At 42.9% G+C, this 17,658-nt stretch overlaps 1 protein-coding gene across 4 annotated transcripts; it reads right to left on the bottom strand.

Annotated features, from left to right (window-relative positions):
* Positions 1 to 550: 550 nt before the first annotated feature.
* Positions 551 to 16,502, bottom strand: Tmem218 (transmembrane protein 218). 4 transcript variants are annotated; one of them, XM_013009716.1, is made up of 6 exons: positions 16,360 to 16,494; positions 15,576 to 15,682; positions 7,449 to 7,510; positions 6,933 to 7,112; positions 5,989 to 6,091; positions 551 to 795 (listed from the first exon to the last, which is right to left on the bottom strand). In XM_013009716.1, the coding sequence occupies exons 4-6, from the start codon at positions 7,040 to 7,042 to the stop codon at positions 664 to 666; spliced, it is 345 nt and encodes a 114-aa protein (XP_012865170.1). In that variant the 5' UTR covers positions 7,043 to 7,112; positions 7,449 to 7,510; positions 15,576 to 15,682; positions 16,360 to 16,494; the 3' UTR covers positions 551 to 663. The 4 variants fall into 4 exon arrangements, with proteins under 4 accessions (XP_012865170.1, XP_012865169.1, XP_012865167.1 ...); XM_013009715.1 differs by lacking the exon at positions 7,449 to 7,510 and having other exon boundaries at positions 16,405 to 16,502; XM_013009713.1 differs by lacking the exon at positions 7,449 to 7,510 and having other exon boundaries at positions 16,360 to 16,493.
* Between the last annotated feature and the right edge of the window lie 1,156 nt (positions 16,503 to 17,658).

Genomic DNA, 17,658 nt, shown 5'->3' with positions numbered 1-17,658 from the left:
ATTAAATGAGGTACACAGAGATCATTAGATCTTGGAAGAAAAATAATCCAGAGATCTATGGCGAAAGACAATCAACATTCTATATCTTTTTTCTAATCACCAAGCAAACTTGAAAAAAATACAAGCTTCCAGAAAGCTGTGCCTAAGAGTTTAAAGTCCAAGTCAGACCACTGGTGGTTGTTTACTGATTTTATAGTGTTTTGTGGAACTATATGCATATAGTGATCAATAACCAACATCTAAACATGTCTTCCAAATTAAAACATCCTTCTTGACTTAAGTGTATTTCCTTTTCAGATGATTGCAATCTTAGAATGAAGAATTCTACAAACTACCAAAAAGGATCAGGATCTTTTATTGACCAACAGAAGAAAATTTTTTTTTTCCAAAATCTACTACTAACAATTTGATTGAAAGTGTACTCTAAGCAGATCATCGTAACTATTTCCCTTTCAAAACAGATAGAAACCCTGAAGTACATGGTCTAAGAAGTCAGCTGAGATTCCATGGCCTCGGGGTCACTTTTGCAGTTTGTTTCTGGAAGTGTCTTAGTGGTAAGTGGATATTCCTCTGGTCAGAAGATGTGAAAACTGCCCCTTTTTCCTCAGGATGACATCAAAAAGAAGGACAGGAGAAGAGTCTTGGTTTCCTCAGAAATGATCATCAGGACCGCAGTGGTTTGGCATAGATTGGCTCCAGCACATGGTGGGTTAGAACCAAGGAGAGGCCTCCAAGAAAGATGACACTGAGCAGAGTAAGCAGCACATAGCGGCCGATGAAAAAGGTATCCACAATCTAGAGGAAGAAAGCAAGCCTCAAATGAAATCACAGCCACTCCAGCAACCTGCCTGTGCTAATCTGAAATCTATGATGAGCACACCTAATCTGTGATGATAAAATATATTTGATCATATGTGTATCTTTCCGTAGCATCTTGCCTTGGGTACCCTTTGTGTATATATATATATATGAGTAAAAGAGTCTTTTTCTAAATCCCCAAGTTGGAGACAGAAGGTTAAAAAAAAAAAGGATGAATAAGGTACAGGAACAAATGGCTCAATTTAGAAGATACATAAATGTTTTGGAGGACTTTCTGTTCTGAAATCAGTTATCTGAAAGAGTTAGAAGAAACTAGGCTTTATCCTAGAATGAATTATTTGTGTTAGCATTTTCATCATTGCCAGTTGTTCCTAGCTACTCAGTAGGCTGAGATCTGAGGAGCACAGCTGGAAGTCAGGAAAGACTTTTTATCTCCAATTAACTACCAAAAGAAGCTGGCAATGGAGCTATGGTTCAAGTAGTAGAGTGCTAGCCTTGAGCACAAAAGCTCAGGGTCGGTGCCTAGGATCTGAGTCCAAGCTCCAGGATAGGCACCAAAAAGACCCCCAAACAACAATTTTCATTATAGAGGATTTTAATGACACTAAAATATAACAGGTTGCAAGCTGGGTCCCAGTGGTTCACGAACTACTTAGAAGGCTGAGATTGATCATGGTTTAAAGCCAGCTGGATGGGAAAGTAAGACTTTTATCCCCAATTAACCTCCAAAAAGCCTGAAATGGAGCTGTGGTACAGCACCAGCTTTGAGTGAAAAAGATAAGGGACAGTGCCCAGGCTCTGATTTCAAGACCTAATACCAACGTGCAAATGTGCATGCACATGCACACACACACGCACACACACACACATACATGCACACACGCACACACACACATTTTTTTTTTCCTGGCCAGTCATGGGGCTTGAACTCAGAGCCTGGGCACTGTCCCTAAGCTTCTTTTCCTCAAGACTAGCACTCTACTACTTGAGCCACAGTGTCACTCCTGGCTTCTTCTGTTTATGTGGTACTAAGGAATCGAACCCAGGGCTTCATGAATGCTAGGCAAGCACTCTACCACTGAGTCACCTTCCCAACCCCTGCACCCCCCTACCCCAACACATTTCTATGTATCTAAGACCAAACCTTAAAAATCATCAAGCCAGGCTGGGCACCAGTGGCTCACGCCTGTAATCCTAACTACTCAGGAGTCTGAGATCTGAGAGTCATGGTTCAAAGCCAGCCCAGGCGGGAAAGGGCATGAGACTCTTCAATAAACCACCAGAAAACCAGAAGTGGCGCTGTGGCTCAAGTGGCAGAGCACTGGCCTTGAGTTGAAGAGCTGAGTTCAAGCCCCAGAGTTCAAGCCCTGTGACCAACCAAAAAAAAAACAAGAATCATCAAGCCACTACCATTCAGAAAGGTTCATTTTCAAAACAAGAATGTGTTTCTTCAAAGCTTTCATCGAAAGAGTTCTGAACCCTAATGTTCGTTACCCAGCATACGAAGGGAGAGGGAAAATGGAAACTTGCCCGAGATACTACAATGTGAATAGCACAAGTAGCTTGTCCCAAATCATGTAGCTGACTGCCTGGTAACCAGTCAAAACTGATACCATAGTTCTGTTAGTCTTCACTGACAGAAAGCTGTAACTGGTGTTAAGTGGGTTCTTCCCATTTGTAGGCTGTTTACTGCCAGAAATCTATTCCTCACAGAGCCTAATAGTGGTACTCAACATTGGGCAGGTAAAAACAATTTAATATATAGACCTAATGGAGCAGCAAAAAAACCTCGAGTAACTTCACAGAAGCCTTGAAAACCCACATATGTAAGAGAGAATCCAAAATACTTAACTAACTCTGATAGAATAATGGCCCACAGATGTCCACAACTTAATCCCTAGAAAGTATGTTAAATCACATGGCAAAGGAGACTTAAGGTTGCTAATCAGCTGACTTTACATAGGGACATTAGCCTGGATTACCCAGTGTAATCACAAAAGTGCTCTTTAAGAGAGGCAGAAAAGAGGGTCAGTATCCAAGAGATGTTAGGTGCCGACTTTGACGATGAAGGAGGGAGGCTGCAGGCCAAGGACCGAGGGCATCCTGGACAGCTGGAGAAGGTGAGGAAATGGGTCTCCTCTAGAGCCACCAGCAAGGAATGCAGCCATGCCGACCCCTGGGATTTAGGCCAGTGAGATCGATGAGGGACTTTATAACTTACAGAACTATAAGGTAGTAAGTTTGTGTGGGAGCCACTACATTTGCAGTCATGCATTATAGCAGCATTAGAAAAATACAGTGTCGATACAAAAAGTATCTGTCAAATCCAGGGACTCAAATGATCGGTGAAATCCAAAGACGCCAAAAAGGAGGCAGCTGCAGACACCCCATCTGCTCCAGAGATTACCCCAACAGTCAACTTACAATAAAGGTCAGTTTGATAAAACAACTTTAACATAACTTTGACCTTGGCTCTGGTACTGAACAAGTCTCTAGTGGGCTACATGTTTGCTCGTTCGACTGTTTCACTTTTTAATTAGCCAATTAGCAGGCCTTGGGTGCAGAAAGCCCAGCCCATGTATTATTGATACAGTATTGAGCCAGACTGCTGCAGGGGCCAGCTCTCAAATCCTGAAAATGAGAACTCCAATTCTGCTGGCCATGCTGACAAACAGATTTTGCTTAAACACCATTCTCTCCTGAGTCTGAAACTCCTATGACAGAAACGGACTGATGGTGAAACAGGGCTTTTGCTCCATGCCTTCTTCCAGGAGTCACACCTGCAGTAATCTAGAAATCTCCAGCCTCCATCATTCTTGCCCCTTCAAAGAGTATCAGGGTGGGCACTCACCCTTAACTCTATACATGGGACCCATACGTTCACAGTGGGTGTCAAATGTGAACAAAAAAGCAGGCACCTATGGAAGTGATTTCATGAATTTGTAAGGTAAGTCTAGGTTTCCTTCAAGTTTTCTGAATTAATTTCCTTCCTTTTGCCATGGTTAGTTCTAGGTAGAGTGGGAAGTGTGTGTCCATTTTAGTTCAAAAGGTCTTAAATTTGTGGGCTGTTATCTATCAAATAATCTATCTACCAAATGAATAAAGCAAAAGTTCTGTAGACTCACCCTGATACTCAGTTGAGGCACCAGCAATGTGGATTTTAAAGACAGATCTCAGGTCAAGTCCTTGCTGTATCTCTTCCTGTGTATGATCTTGAGCAAATTAGCTTAATCTCTTACAGCTTCCGTATCCTCACATATAAAAATGGGTTCATACACTACTTAGAGCTGTCCTGAAGTTTAAATGAGGTAATGCACACATGTCTAGCACATGACCTGGCACAGCAGTAATCTTTTATCATCACTATATAACTTTATCAACCCTTTATTATCACTACCACTTAAAAATCAAAGTAGACACAGAAGTGGAAGACACAGGGTGAACAAACAGCAGTGGTACTCACCAGACACTATGTTGAAAATGAACTATACAGCTTATGGGTGGGGACAGGAGGGAAAAACTGGGAGAGAGCGACAAAAGAAGTGACACTGACCAAAAAGGAATGTACTCTACCTAACTTACATAACTGTAACCCTTCTGCGCACCACAACAGCAATTAAAAAGTGGGGGGAAAAAAGTGGAGGTTGAAAGGGAGAAGGCTACTAGACGGAATAATGGCCAAAGGCAAATGATCAAAATCCTATGGTTGTGACAGCAATCATGGTAAGGCATGAGTGGCATCTCCAGAGAAGGACACGATGACAAAGAGCTACTTTTTTTTTTTTTTTTTTGTCGGTCGTGGGACTTGAACTCTGGGCCTGGGCGCTGTCCCTCAGTTCTTCAGCTCAAGGCTAGCACCCTACCACTTGAGCCACAGTGCCACTTCTGGCTTTTTTCTGCTTATGTGGTGCTGAGGAATCGAACCCAGGGCCTCATGCATGCAAGGCAAGCGCTCTACCACTGAGCCACCTTCCCAGCCCCAGAGATCTCTTTTCAAGCTGGGCATTGATGACTCATAATTGTAATCCTAGCTACTCTGGAGACAGATCTGAGGATAGAGGTTTGAAACCAGTCCACACAGACAAATCTGAGAGATGATCTCCAACTAAACAGTAAAAAAGCAGGAAGAAGAGATACAGCTCAAGTAGTAAAGTGCCAACCCTGAGCAAAAAATGCCTTGAGTACAAGGCCCTGAAAATTCCAGCTATAGTACCAACATGTGCATGCACACACGTGTGTGTACACGCATGGGCGCGCGCGCACACACACACAAAATCTAGTTTCAGAGGTGTCAGCTGGCAGATGTGGTCCCAGGAATGAGGACCAGAGGAATCATTACTAGTGAGTTCAACTGCATCTTTACCTTCTGCTTCTCATAGTAATGCTGCTCGCTCCCCACTGCTCTTCTCTGTGGAGATACTTCTCTCCACATCACAAGTAGAAAAAGTCTACCACAGGGAGAAAGCCACATGGCTCAGTACCTGAGAGCACATAAATTTTGGCCTCTAATCTGAGGTTTTGAGCTGAGGCTACCAGGATAGGAATGCAGGCCTGTGCCTATCCATTCCTCACTGAGTTTCCCTTGCTTGGTCCTCATAATAAGAGGTAGTCTTTCAACACTGTCATGAAGTTTAAGTTGAAGACAAGACCAACTCAGACTGTGTATTGCAAGTGGGGCCAGAAGATCTTGGGGATTTAAAATTCCCTCTGAAAGCGGGAGAAAATGAGGAAGGAGGGGTAATTGTTCAATAAGATATGCACATACCATACATATGTAGCCATAATCCCCCTGTTTATCACCTGTACAATAAATAATAAAAATAAAAAAATAAGCTGGGTGCCAGTGGCTCACACCTGTAATCCTAGTTACTCAGGAGGCTCAGATCTGAAGATAGCAGTTCAAAGCCAGCCCGGGCAGCGAAGTCTCCAAACCACCAGAAAACCAGAAGTGGCTCTGTGGCTCAAAGTGGCAGAGCACTAGCCTTGAGCTGAAGAGCTCAGGGACAGCGCCCAAGCCCAGATTTCAAGCCCCATTACCAACAATAAAATAAAATATAAAATTATCTCTGAGCTCCCCTACACATGTTTCAACAGTGCTGTGCTAACGTATCAGGTGGCAGAGAAGGATGAAGGTTTGTATTAGGAGGCAAATGAAACCAATAGTTTTACCTTCATTTCAACTTCTGGGGCTGGGAGTTCAGTGGCTCGGGGGAAAAGCAATAGAACTGATGTGATGACCAGAGCACCAAGGAAGACAAAAATGATGGAGAACCTGGGGCAATGAGACAAAGTATTAAAAACTCAGCTTACAATTTCTCCCAACTAGTTGGGCCTGGCCTGGCTCTTCCCTGGGGGTCAACATTCTATGTTTCAGTCCCCTGACAATGTCCAGACACCTGTTATACACAAGGCCTTTCTTCCTAGAGATACCGTCTTGGGCGTGTTCCTGTTACTCCAAACTCCTAATAATGAGAACTCAGAGTTTTCATCTGTGCTTCTGCCTAAAGTCATGTTCAAGGAAAAAACAACAACAGCAACAAAATCAAGGCAACTCTATTCATATCCACTTTGGCTGCTTTTTGGTCAGAAAAAATTAGCAAATTTGTAACTCTCCGCTCTTTACTGACAAGTCCTCTTCATAGTACAACTGTGGAGTGTTTGGGGGTCTGTTTATGACCTTAAAGTCAAGTGCCTGGTATGGAGGGACAGTTCAACTCACCAAATGCTTCTTAACTTTGCCTGGGCCTACGCCTAGAGCCCTAAGAGACCGGACCAAGCAACATGGCATAAATCACAACAATTAAGAAAAACTCCCATGTGCATCCCCCTGAGAAATTCAATAGGCAGCGAAAGCAGATTTTCTTGTCATCTCTTGTCTCTCCGCCATCTCCTCCACAGTAAGAGCTGAAAAATATACTTCCCTTCTCCTCCCACCTCTGCCTCACAGCATAAATAACACAGTTAGTGCTTATGATAAGAGGTTAAAATGCAACTCGTTCAAACTGCCAGTAATTACAAAAATGATCTTCTGAATTCTAAATGTTTAATGAGCATCAGCGATTTTGCCTCTAATTGCTTTTACCTAGGACTCCCAACTGGAAAGAATGCCTTACCTAGCTATCCCGGAGGCTCTGGATAACAGCGCACACAGCAGCAGCACCAGCACCCAGAGCAAGGCTAGGATGAACACGCCGGCACCCACTCCCAGCACTGTGCCAGCCATCGGGGATGGGAGGGAGGGGTGGCACCAGCCCACGCCGTGGCTGGGCCTGACTGCACCTGCTCCTGGTGTTCTGACAAACACAGAAAGCCTGAACTCAATATGGGATGTGATGACTGGATGTCGCTACAAGTCTCCAGGTCTTCCGTTTTCTGGAGGTTGAGTCCCTGAGTAGAAGTTAGAGATGTAGAACCCAAAGCCTTTCTTTGACTGAGATTGCTCCCAGCTCTGCACACATCTTCCAAGTTTGCACTCTGAGCTGGAGTTTCTTCCCCCAACCCGTGAAAGAAGGCTGAACCTCATTACAAAACCCTGGCCAGGACCATTAGAAGGTACCAGGGCCTGGGAGCTCCAAGGCCAAATAGAAGTTGAAGCTTTGGTGAAATCCATGGTATAAACTTTGACTCACCAGGCAGAAATCTCCACTCTGCTGTCCAGTTCTTAGTCACAAAAGGGAGGAAACTTCCGGCCCTTAAGAGAAGAGGAGCCGTCAATAGTTGTGAACATTTACTATGTGCTAAGTACTTCACAGACCTATCTCATTTGATCATGGTTTTAGACTATGATTAACAGAGGAGGTATGTGCTATATAACTTCAAAGGAGTGTGGCTTAATCTTCTATCTCATGACTTTTCTTCTCTTTATCTCATGAAATTCTCTTCTCTCTCTCTCTCTCTCTCTCTGTGTGTACAAGATGGGGCTTGGATTCAGGGCTTGGGCTCTGTCTCTTAAATTTTCCACTCAAGGATGGCACTCTACCACTTGAGCCACAGCACCGCTTCTGACTTTTTGGTGGTTCATTGGAGAAAAAGAGACTCAAGACTTTGCTGCCTGGGATGGCTTTGAACTGTGACCCTCATATCTCACCCCTTGAGGAGCTAGGATTACAGGCGTGAGCCACCAGTACCTGGGGTTTCTCACTGTTCTTTCTTTCTTTCTTTATTTGGTCAGTCATGGGGCTTGAACTCTGGGCCTGGGTGCTGTCCCTCAGCTCTTCAGCTCAAGCCTAGTGCTTTACCACTTGAGCCACAGCATCACTTCTGGTTTTCTGGTGGTTTATTGGCAATCAGAGTCGCACAGACTTTCCTGCCCAGGCTGGCTTTGAACCGCAATCCTCAGATCTCAGCCTCCTGAGTAGCTAGGCTTACAGGTGTGAGCCACCAGCACTTAGCTTCTCACTGTTCTTGAGACCACAATTTGACAAGAAAAGTATTGTTAGAACTGGGCACTCCTGGAAAGGGGTCAGTGCCACAAGTGCATGCTAGGCTGAGTTAGGGGTGGCCTGGCTCCTGCCAGTTTCCTTTTCCTTTTCTTTTTGATTGTCATGGGGTTTGAACTTGGGCCTGGGCACTGTCCCTGAGCTTTGAGCCACAGCTCTACTTCTGGTTTTCTGGTGGTTAATTGGAGCTAAGAGTCTCAGGGACTTTCCTGCCCAGGCTGACTTTGAATCATGATCCTCAGATCTCAGCCTCTTGAGTAGCTAGGATTACAGACATGAGCCATTAGCGCCCACCTTCCCAGCCGTTTCTATAGCCTCATTGGGGGAGCACTCTCCCCTTGTTAAAGCCTCATGGGCTCGTCTCAGTATCTTTACATGTCAGGCATTTTCCCTCTGTGTATTAGTATGTTGTGTCTTCTGCCTAAATTCAAGCCTTAATCCCCAGCCACCTGCACGAGCAATCTCTCATCATGTTTCCAATCCTCAGAGAAGAAATTCATTTCCTCACATCTTCTCCCACTGCCCACAGGTAACCTTCAAAAGTTCCTCTCCATCACTCTCTTTCTTCCAGAGCACTCTTCACCAGTGGTAGCTAACTCATTTTGTTTTTCCTTCCCAGTGCTGGGGATTGAATCCAGGGCCTCATGAATGCTATGCAAGTGCTACCACTGAGCTACCTTTTATTCATTCACTTACTAGTTTAGTTTCTGTCCCTTCAACCAACCTCAGGAAAGCAGAAACGTTGGATTTCTCATTCTGGTATTGTTAGTTCTTAGCACAGAGATTATAAACAAGAAGAATAAGCTTGCAAGAATCAAGTGTGGTCACACGAAGGTTTAGAAAGATGACTGTAGTCCTGGGCACAAATGGCTCAAGCCTGTAAGCCTAGCTACACAGGAGGCTGAGGTCTGAGGATCGTGGTTCAAATCCAGCCCAGGCAGGAAAGTCTGAGAGACTCTTATCTCCAATTAACCACCAGAAAACCGGAAATGATGCTGTGGCTCAAGTGGTAGAGTACTAATCCTGAGCTGAAGAGCTCCAGGACAGCGTCCAGGCCCAGAGTTCAAGCCCCATGACCAACCAAAAAAAAAAAAAAAAAGGGAGAAAGATGATTGTAACTTCTGGTCAATTTGCTGGGCAATGAAAGTCTTTATACAACAGTAAACACACAGTGACCTTCAGTAAAAAGCCAGGTGCTGGTGACTCACGTCTATAATTGTAGCTACTCAGGAAGCTGAGATCTGAGCATCATGGTTCGAAGCTAGTCCGTAAATGGAGCTGGAGTGGAGCTGTAGCTCAAGTGGTAGACCACTAACCTTTGCGCACAAAAGCTCAGAGACAGTACCCAGGCCCTGAGTTCAAGCCCCAGGACCATCACAAAAAAAAAAAAAAGGAAGGACTAAAATATTACTCAGTATTACATGCAAGATGGGAAGCAGTTCAAAGTTAAAGCAGACTGACTCTAATTTCCTCCTCCTGGGGAAATTAGAGTAACTGTTAGTGATAACCTGTAGGTTTTATTAAACGAAGTATACATGTTATAGGATATCTATATCTATATAGAGGAAGCCAGGCACCAGGGGCTCACATCTACAAGGCTAGCTTCTTGAGGGGCTGAGATCAGAAGAGTTGTGGTTCCAGGCTGGTCCAGGCAAAAACAACAATAACAACAACAACAAAAAAAACTCCATTCAAAAGAAGCTGAACATGGCAGTATGTGCCTTTCATTGTAGCTATAATAGGAAGCCTAAATAGGTGGGTTGTTTCTTGTCAGGCTCATTCTTCGGCAGGAAAAGGGATCCTATCTCAAAAGTAATCAGTGCTCTTTGCACTTTTTTAAGGCCAGAGGTGTAGCTTAGTGGTAGAGTACCTGCCTAGCAAGTGCAAAGCCCTGAGTTCAAACCTCAAGTAATACCAATAATAATAATGATGATGATGAATATAAATGCCATACAACAGAAATAAAATAACATTCACATGAGTAGAATGAAAAAAGTAAGAAAAGAAACAAGAGGGGTGATGGTGGGTAAACAAAGCCAGGAAAATAAAAATACAGAAGACTGTAAATATAAGCACAAATACAACAATCATAGTAAATGCAAACAGATCACACATGATTATTCAAAGATTCTCATAGTGAATTTAAAAGAGATGAAAACTGGCCAGGTGCCAGTGGCTCATACCTATAATCCTAGCTACTCAGGAGGCTGAGATCTGAGGATCGTGGTTCAAAGCCAGCCCAGGCAGAAAAGCCTGTGAGACTTTTATCTCTAATAAACCACCAGAAAACCAGAAGTGGCGCCACGGCTCAAATGGTAGAGTGCTAGCCTTAAGCTGAAGAGCTGACGGACAAGGTCCAGGCCCACCACCACCAACAACAAAAAATGTAAGGCCAAAATTGATATAACTCTACAATAAATAAGCCCACAAATTTAGTGATTTAATATACTTATTTACTAAGAGATCCATCAAATAAAAAATAAAGAGTACTTAACAAAGAGAATATCTGAATGGCCAGTATATGAAAAGGAGCTAAATTTCATTAGTCATCAGATAAATTACAAGTGAAAACCAAAATGTAGTACCCTCTATATATCCACCAGCAAAGCAAAAAGGAAAATAATGATAGTGAAGTATTAGCAAAAATGTACAGTAAATGGAATATTATTCTCCTATTTCTAGATGTATTCCCAACACAAATGTGTACATAAGTTCACCAAAAGACATGTACAGTAACCCTTCTGTATGGTATTTTCACACACACACAGACAAGACATGTACAAAAAGGTCACTGCAGCCCCAAGTAGAAACAATCCACATATTTACCAATAGAATAAAGTACAACAATCTATTCACTCATACAATGCACTATTATAAAGCAATGAAAATAAACTAACTACAACTATACCCAATAATCTGGATAATTTTACAAATACCAAGTTAAAAGATACGGGCATAAGTTACACTAAGCCAGGTATGGTGGCACAAGCCACCAGGAGAGGCTGAAAGAAGAGAATTATAAGTTCAAGGTCAGCCTAGTCTTTAGAGTGAAATCTTATCTTAAACAAAATCAAAAAAGTTCACACTGCATGCCCTGAACAATGTTCAAAAATAGGTCAAACTAATTTGGGGGGGGCTAGAAGCAAGATTATGTTTTCCTTGTATTATACCTTCACTGGAGAGCGTTCTGGGGTACTGTCAAACTGTTTCTTCATCTGGCTTTATTTGGGTCAGCTGTATCTAGCTATGCCTTTAGAATTTATACACTTTGTTTTATGTGTATTATACTTGACTAAAACTTTGTTTTAGTAGTAATCTTAAGAAATGTATCGACCAAATGCAATACATGTACTATTTGGGTCCTGATTCAAACTAACTATAAAAACTCCTTTTAAGATGACTAGGAAAATCTGAACAGTATCTGGATATTTGATATTAAGGAATTATTTTTTTCAATGAAAAAAAAATATTTTTAAGCATTGTGTCAGCCAGGTGCTGGTGGCTCATACCTATAATCCTCAGGAGAATCCTCAGACTTAAGGATCCAAGCTTTGAAGCCAGCCTAGGCAGGAAAGCCCTTAAGACTCTTACCTGCAATCAACCACCAAAAAGCCTGAAGTAGAGCTGTGGCTTAAGTGGTAGAGCTCCAGCCTTGAGCAAAAAAGCTAAAGAACAGCACACGGGCCCTGAATTCAAGCCCCAGTACCAGCGTACACACACACACACACACACACACACACACACAAACACACACACACACAAATGGAACTGAAGACTATAACACACACACACACAAAGAAAACAACAAAAATTATAATTCTGGGTATTTCATATTATTTGGGGAGAGGATGAGGGACTATGAAATATGACTGGTGGTTCATTAGCTGTGAAAGCTAGACAACATGTGAGTGGATGTTGGTTATATAGTTTCCTAAACTTTTTTTTTTTTTTTGTCAGTTGTGGGGCTTGAGCTGAGGGGACAGCCACCACCACCGTCTGAGCCACAGTTCCACTTCTGGCTTTTTGGTGGTTCATTGGAGATAAAGAGTCTCATGGACTCTCAACCTCCTGAGCAACTAGGATTACAGGTGTGAGCCACCAGCACCCAGCTTCTAAACTTTTGAGTATCTGAAACTTTCAGAGCAAGGAGATGTGTGTATGTATACATATATAATTGTTTGTATATATACACATAAATATGAATAAACAAATGATTTCTAAGAGTCTTATAGCCAACATTATAAAACTTCAAGGTCTTTTCTTTTTAAGTACCTGGATAGAGAACTAAAGCAACCCTGAGTAGAAAAATAGATAATCCATGTTCCTAGATGAGGTAGTTAAGTAAAAAGATCTTGATTTTTCTTAATCTATCAATTCAGTGCATTCTAACCAAAGCCTAAAAATAATTTCTTGTGGAACTTGAAAACAAATCCTAAATTCATACGGAAGAGTAAAGACCCAAGAATAGCTGAAACAATTTTGAGAACTAGGATGGCAACCTGCCCTTCTTGTTACCAACTGCTGCAGACATATTATAAAACCAAGGTAATTAAAACAGTGTGAGAGTGGTACAAAGACACATGGTCCGAGAGCCAGGGTGAGAAGAGGGAGAGAGAGCGAGCCGTGCATTTGTGAGGATCTGGCACAGGGAGGCGCTGGCTGAGTCGGGGGGTAAAGAATGTCACAGACGGGTGACAGCAAGAACGATTACCCAACCGGAAAATAATAAAAACTCGACCTCTACTTTGTACCATATACAGAAGCCAGTTTTAAACGGAAATAATTCATAATGAAATGGCATATGTTTAAATATGTGAATGTTCGGGCTGACTGGGCTAGAATACATAATGAAGTACGGTAGTCAGATGCTTGCACCTAAACTTAGCATCACCACCGAGCACAGAAGCTACAAAGGCAGACTCCGCAGGTGTGTTGTATTGGCAACTCAAATACCACGAGCTGTGCTGCCTGCCTTCACGTCTATGATTTTTCTAGAGTAACGAATAACTCTTGTTAAAGTTCCAAACCACAAATTTGTATAATTTCTCTTTCATTTACATTCCTCAGTTGAGTTACATTCCTGGAAATTTCACCATATTAAATTGTGCCCCAAAGAGTACCATTATGTTAATACACAAAGTGGAGTTAGGGTCTAGGAGAATTATAAATAAATATTCTGTGGGACATGCAAAGGTTGTACAGGATGCAGGGCAATTCTTCATTTGAGGACATACACACATGAACATAAATGCTGCAAAAATGAAACCCACAGTATACTTATATTTTAAAAAGGAAAAAAATTTACATAACATATATTGTTTATGATGATAGACATATACAGCAAAAGTATAAAAATATGTGCAGGGATGATAGGATAATTTCAGGAGTACTTCTGAGAAGAGGGGAGCCGAATGGGGCCAGCAAAGAGAAAAGAAGGGATCTGAACAGAATCTTTGATATTTTCAGTTCTTCACAATAAAAAGCATTGGCTGGAATAGTAGGTCAATGGTAGACTGCTTGTCGACCATTGTGAGGTCTTGGTCTGATCCTCAGAATGATAAACAGACAAAAGTTAAGCAGATGGCTAGTATGCTAACATTCACTAATCTGGTTTATGGGGGTATTGATATTTGTCCTACTACCCAATAATGGTCTCTTATTTTTAAGGATTTGGGATAATTATTCATTTGTAAAGAGGTATGTGATGACAGGGCACACATACATACTGGGATCAGAGACCAGAGGTCACCATTTAGACTATGGTAGTCTTCCAGACAGGGAATGGTAAGAGTCTGAACTGCAGAAGAGAGGAAGTGGACAAAGGTTTCCAGTTTGGTTAGCTGAGCTGACAGTACTGGTCCTTCTGGGAAAAAAAATTACTTTTCTATTTCTTTTGGTCATAGCACTGAACTCAAGGCCTCAAACTTGTTAGGGAGACACTCAACCACTGAGCCATGCCCCCGACTACGCTTGTCACTTTCTGCCTAGTGGCATAGGTATTGTAGTCTGTCCATTTTAGGCTTTCTGCTATTGGATAATAGTCCCACTACTACCTCATCTAGTTCCCACCATTATCTAGCTTCCCACTGTGGAGACAGTCTCACCGAGTTGTCTGCTCATGCTGGCCTAGAACGATGATCCTCCCAAGCTCATTCCCCGGTGGAGTTGAGGGTGACAGGTGCAATCAACAGCTGCACATTGAAAGGGGGTCGTTGTCAGGACTGGCTTCAAAGTGTGATCCTCCCATTCAAAGCCTACCAAATAGTCAGGATTATAGGTGTGAGTCATCAGTGCCAAGTTCAAGAAAATGATTTAAGGATACTTTGGTGTAGTTTTGGGTATCACACACATAACCTGTAAAACCTAAACCAATTGAATACCTAGGATACAGGGCAATGGTATTGAAGCTGATTAAGAAAACATTGCTCTCAGCAGGGTGCTGGTGGCTCACACCTGTAATCCTAGCTACTCAGGAGGCTGAGATCTGAGGAACATGGTTCAAAGCCAGCCTGGGCAGGAAAGTCTGTGAGACACTTATCTCCAATAAACCACTAGAAAACCGGAAGTGGCGCTGTAGCTCAAGTGGTAGAGCGCTTGCCTTGAGCTGAAGAGCTGAGGGACAGCGCCCATGCCCAGAGTTCAAGCCCCACAACCGACAAAAAAAAAAAAGAAAGAAAAAAAGAAAACATTGTTCTCAATCCCCCTATAGAAGCTTAAAAACTACAGAGACATTGATCTGTATAGGTGGTAGGGCTTTATGATTAAATAGACCCAAGCTCTTCTAATAATGAAGCCCTTCACTTTATAACCTAAACACACATTTTCTTACTAAGCATGACAAAGAGATGCTGGTTATAGTATAGAATGCTGCTGTAGAAGAAATGCTTAATCATTTTTACTTTTTTAGTTTACTGTGAGAAAATACTTGTGATTATGTACCCTATGGAATAGCTAAATTATTTGAATTGGGTATGATTTAAACAACAACACAAAAAAGTGTTTTGAAAGATTGAGAACCTTTGAAAACTGATGGTTTCGCCGACTTCATTTCAAGAGTAAGTCCATTTAAAGAAGTACCCTAACTCAGGAAAGAATACGCTAAATTTGAATGCACAGTTTACTAGCTAACAACTATAGGGTTGATTTTCTCCCTCTGTGTTCAATGTCAAAAATGACTTGCATTCTTCCTGCTAAAAGTTTCAGAGAAAATTGAGAAAAGCACAAACTGAGAAGATTGACACCTCAACCAAAGTTTATGGGATTAAACACGCCGTTCACAAACAGGCTCACAAAGAATACTAAGATGACTTTACTTACTGCCCAGAACAAATGTAGACTCGGAGAAGGGGATACCGTGGCTTAAGTGGTGCTGGTAGTGGGTAAAACCTCAGCCATTTCCTGATCTTCACTCGAACTCAAAAGCCCTTGAAAACAAAAACAACAGGTTACAGGAGACATTTGCCCTTCTGCAGAAATCCTTCTCAATTTCCTTTCTAGCTCCTTTCAATCCTACAAAAAAAAAACAAAAACAAACATCCAAAAACCGGGGTGAGGGGAGTGTCACACGTTTGTGTTTCTACGTTAAACACTTCCCTGTAATCTAAATGTGAAAATGTGAGAAAACCTCTTGGTTTTATTAGTAGTAAGGAACAGGGCCTGGGCCTCCTGTCTCCATCACCCAGCACAGCTCAGTACTGAGGCCCAGAGACACCTAGCAACAGGACCTGAGCTCCTCTCCCGGCCTGCTGCACGTTCCAAGGGGTGACAGCAGACGCAGCCCGTCTCCCTGGGACACTCACTCTCCTTTTAGAAGTTGGACATGGGTTAAAGTGTCAGACAACAGGCATTTGAATCTGGCGCAGACATTTTACTTTCTCAAGGGCCAGAAACACAACAGCCCTTCCTTCTGGGCACCCTGTTAGGTATCAGCCGCCAGCACGTTCTGGGGTCGTGCCTGAAATTCAACTCCCTCCTTCTTTGCAGGCCCCGCAACCCGAGGCTCCCCTTTTGCGATCTCCATGAGCGTTCAGGGGCCGTCGCTTCCGCCCCTCCCCACCCCTCTCCTCCTGGCTCCCCAAGTTACCTCGGCCCCTACTCACACCTGAGTCTGGCCTGCTCCAACCCACACGGGCTTCCGTGTACTTACGACGAATCACAAGTGGGCTTTTATTCAAGCTATTTCAGATTCTCCAATCAGCATATCTCTTTCAATGTCCAACTTCCTCCTTATTAGTTTATGTTTGCCGCGGCTCTAGGCCACGCCGAGTACAGTCGGTGGGTACGCCATCCTCCGTTATACCCTCCGATTGGTCGGCGCTTGTGCGTCCTGGGACTAGACTCGATTTCCATTGGATAATGGTGCTTCGCCACTCCCCTACCTCAGTGTCAATCACCCTTTCCTCCTTAACCCAGGGGACCATTGGTCAAGGTAGCCTGAGGGCGGGTTGCCGGGTTGCTGTGCTGCGTGGAGCCGCTTCTCCTTTCCTGGCTATCGCCATGGAGATTGCGCGGGAGGCGGGGAGGGGGGGGGCGGTATCTATACCTTAGTGCCTGTTCCCAGGTTCTGTAGGGGCAGGATTTTGGAGGCTAGTCGGATCAGTCCCAGGATTGAAGAGTCCAAAGCAACAGTTTGCGTTTCATTTATCCCCCCTTATTTTATTTAGCGTTATCATTTCAGTTAGCATCATTCTCTTAGCCTTTGTGATAAACTGAGGTAATGATCATTCTAACCAAGGAACAGACTGGGAAAGAGGCTCCAGATCGATCAAATAAACCACATTCACCAGGCAGCTGGAACTGGAGCTGTTCCCCTTTTAGCAGATTGCTGTGACCAGAATTGGCCAAGATTTTGTACCAGCGCTTCTAGGATCTTGAACAACAACAAAATCCATCAATCAGGCCAACAAAGAGCAGAGGACAAAGGCTGCATACCTCATTGCAGAGGCAGCATAGGAAAACAGACAATAGCCAATCGTTGGTGGCTCACCTATAATCCTAGCTACTCAGGAGGCTGAGATCTGACAATCTTGGTTCGAAGCCAGCCTAGGCAGGAAAGTCCATGAGACTCTTATCTCCAATAAACTACGCAGAAAAAAAAACAGAAGTGTCTCTGTGATTCAAGTGGTAGAGCACTAGCCTTGAGCAAAAGAAGCTGAGTGGCAAAGCCCAGGACCAGAGTTCAGTCAAGCTCCAGGACTGGCCAAAAGTTAATTAATTAAATTAAAAATAAAAGTAAAATTAAGAAAAAGAAAAAAATCAAAATAATATCACATTGAACAGCTGCAGGGACTTGAACTTTTGCCCTTAGACAAAATACGGATATATCATGAAGCAAAGTACTCAGTCTGAATCTCTGATTTAGAGCAATTAGGTTCTAATTCAGAGCTTTATGAATGAAATG

Source organism: Dipodomys ordii, unplaced genomic scaffold, assembly GCF_000151885.1.
Source record: "Dipodomys ordii isolate 6190 unplaced genomic scaffold, Dord_2.0 Scaffold10, whole genome shotgun sequence".
Classification (NCBI taxonomy): Eukaryota; Metazoa; Chordata; class Mammalia; order Rodentia; family Heteromyidae; genus Dipodomys; species Dipodomys ordii.
This window is presented reverse-complemented; position numbering and strand designations above follow the sequence as displayed.

Coding starts and splice junctions, on each gene's coding strand:
- Tmem218 (XM_013009715.1), bottom strand. CDS start 7,042: ATGGCTGGCACAGTGCTGGGAGTGGGTGCCGGCGTGTTCATCCTAGCC. Junction 6,092..6,932: donor AGAGCCTCCGGGATAGCTAG/GTAAGGCATTCT, acceptor TCATTGCCCCAG/GTTCTCCATCATTTTTGTCT. Junction 796..5,988: donor CCCCAGAAGTTGAAATGAAG/GTAAAACTATTG, acceptor TTCTTCCTCTAG/ATTGTGGATACCTTTTTCAT.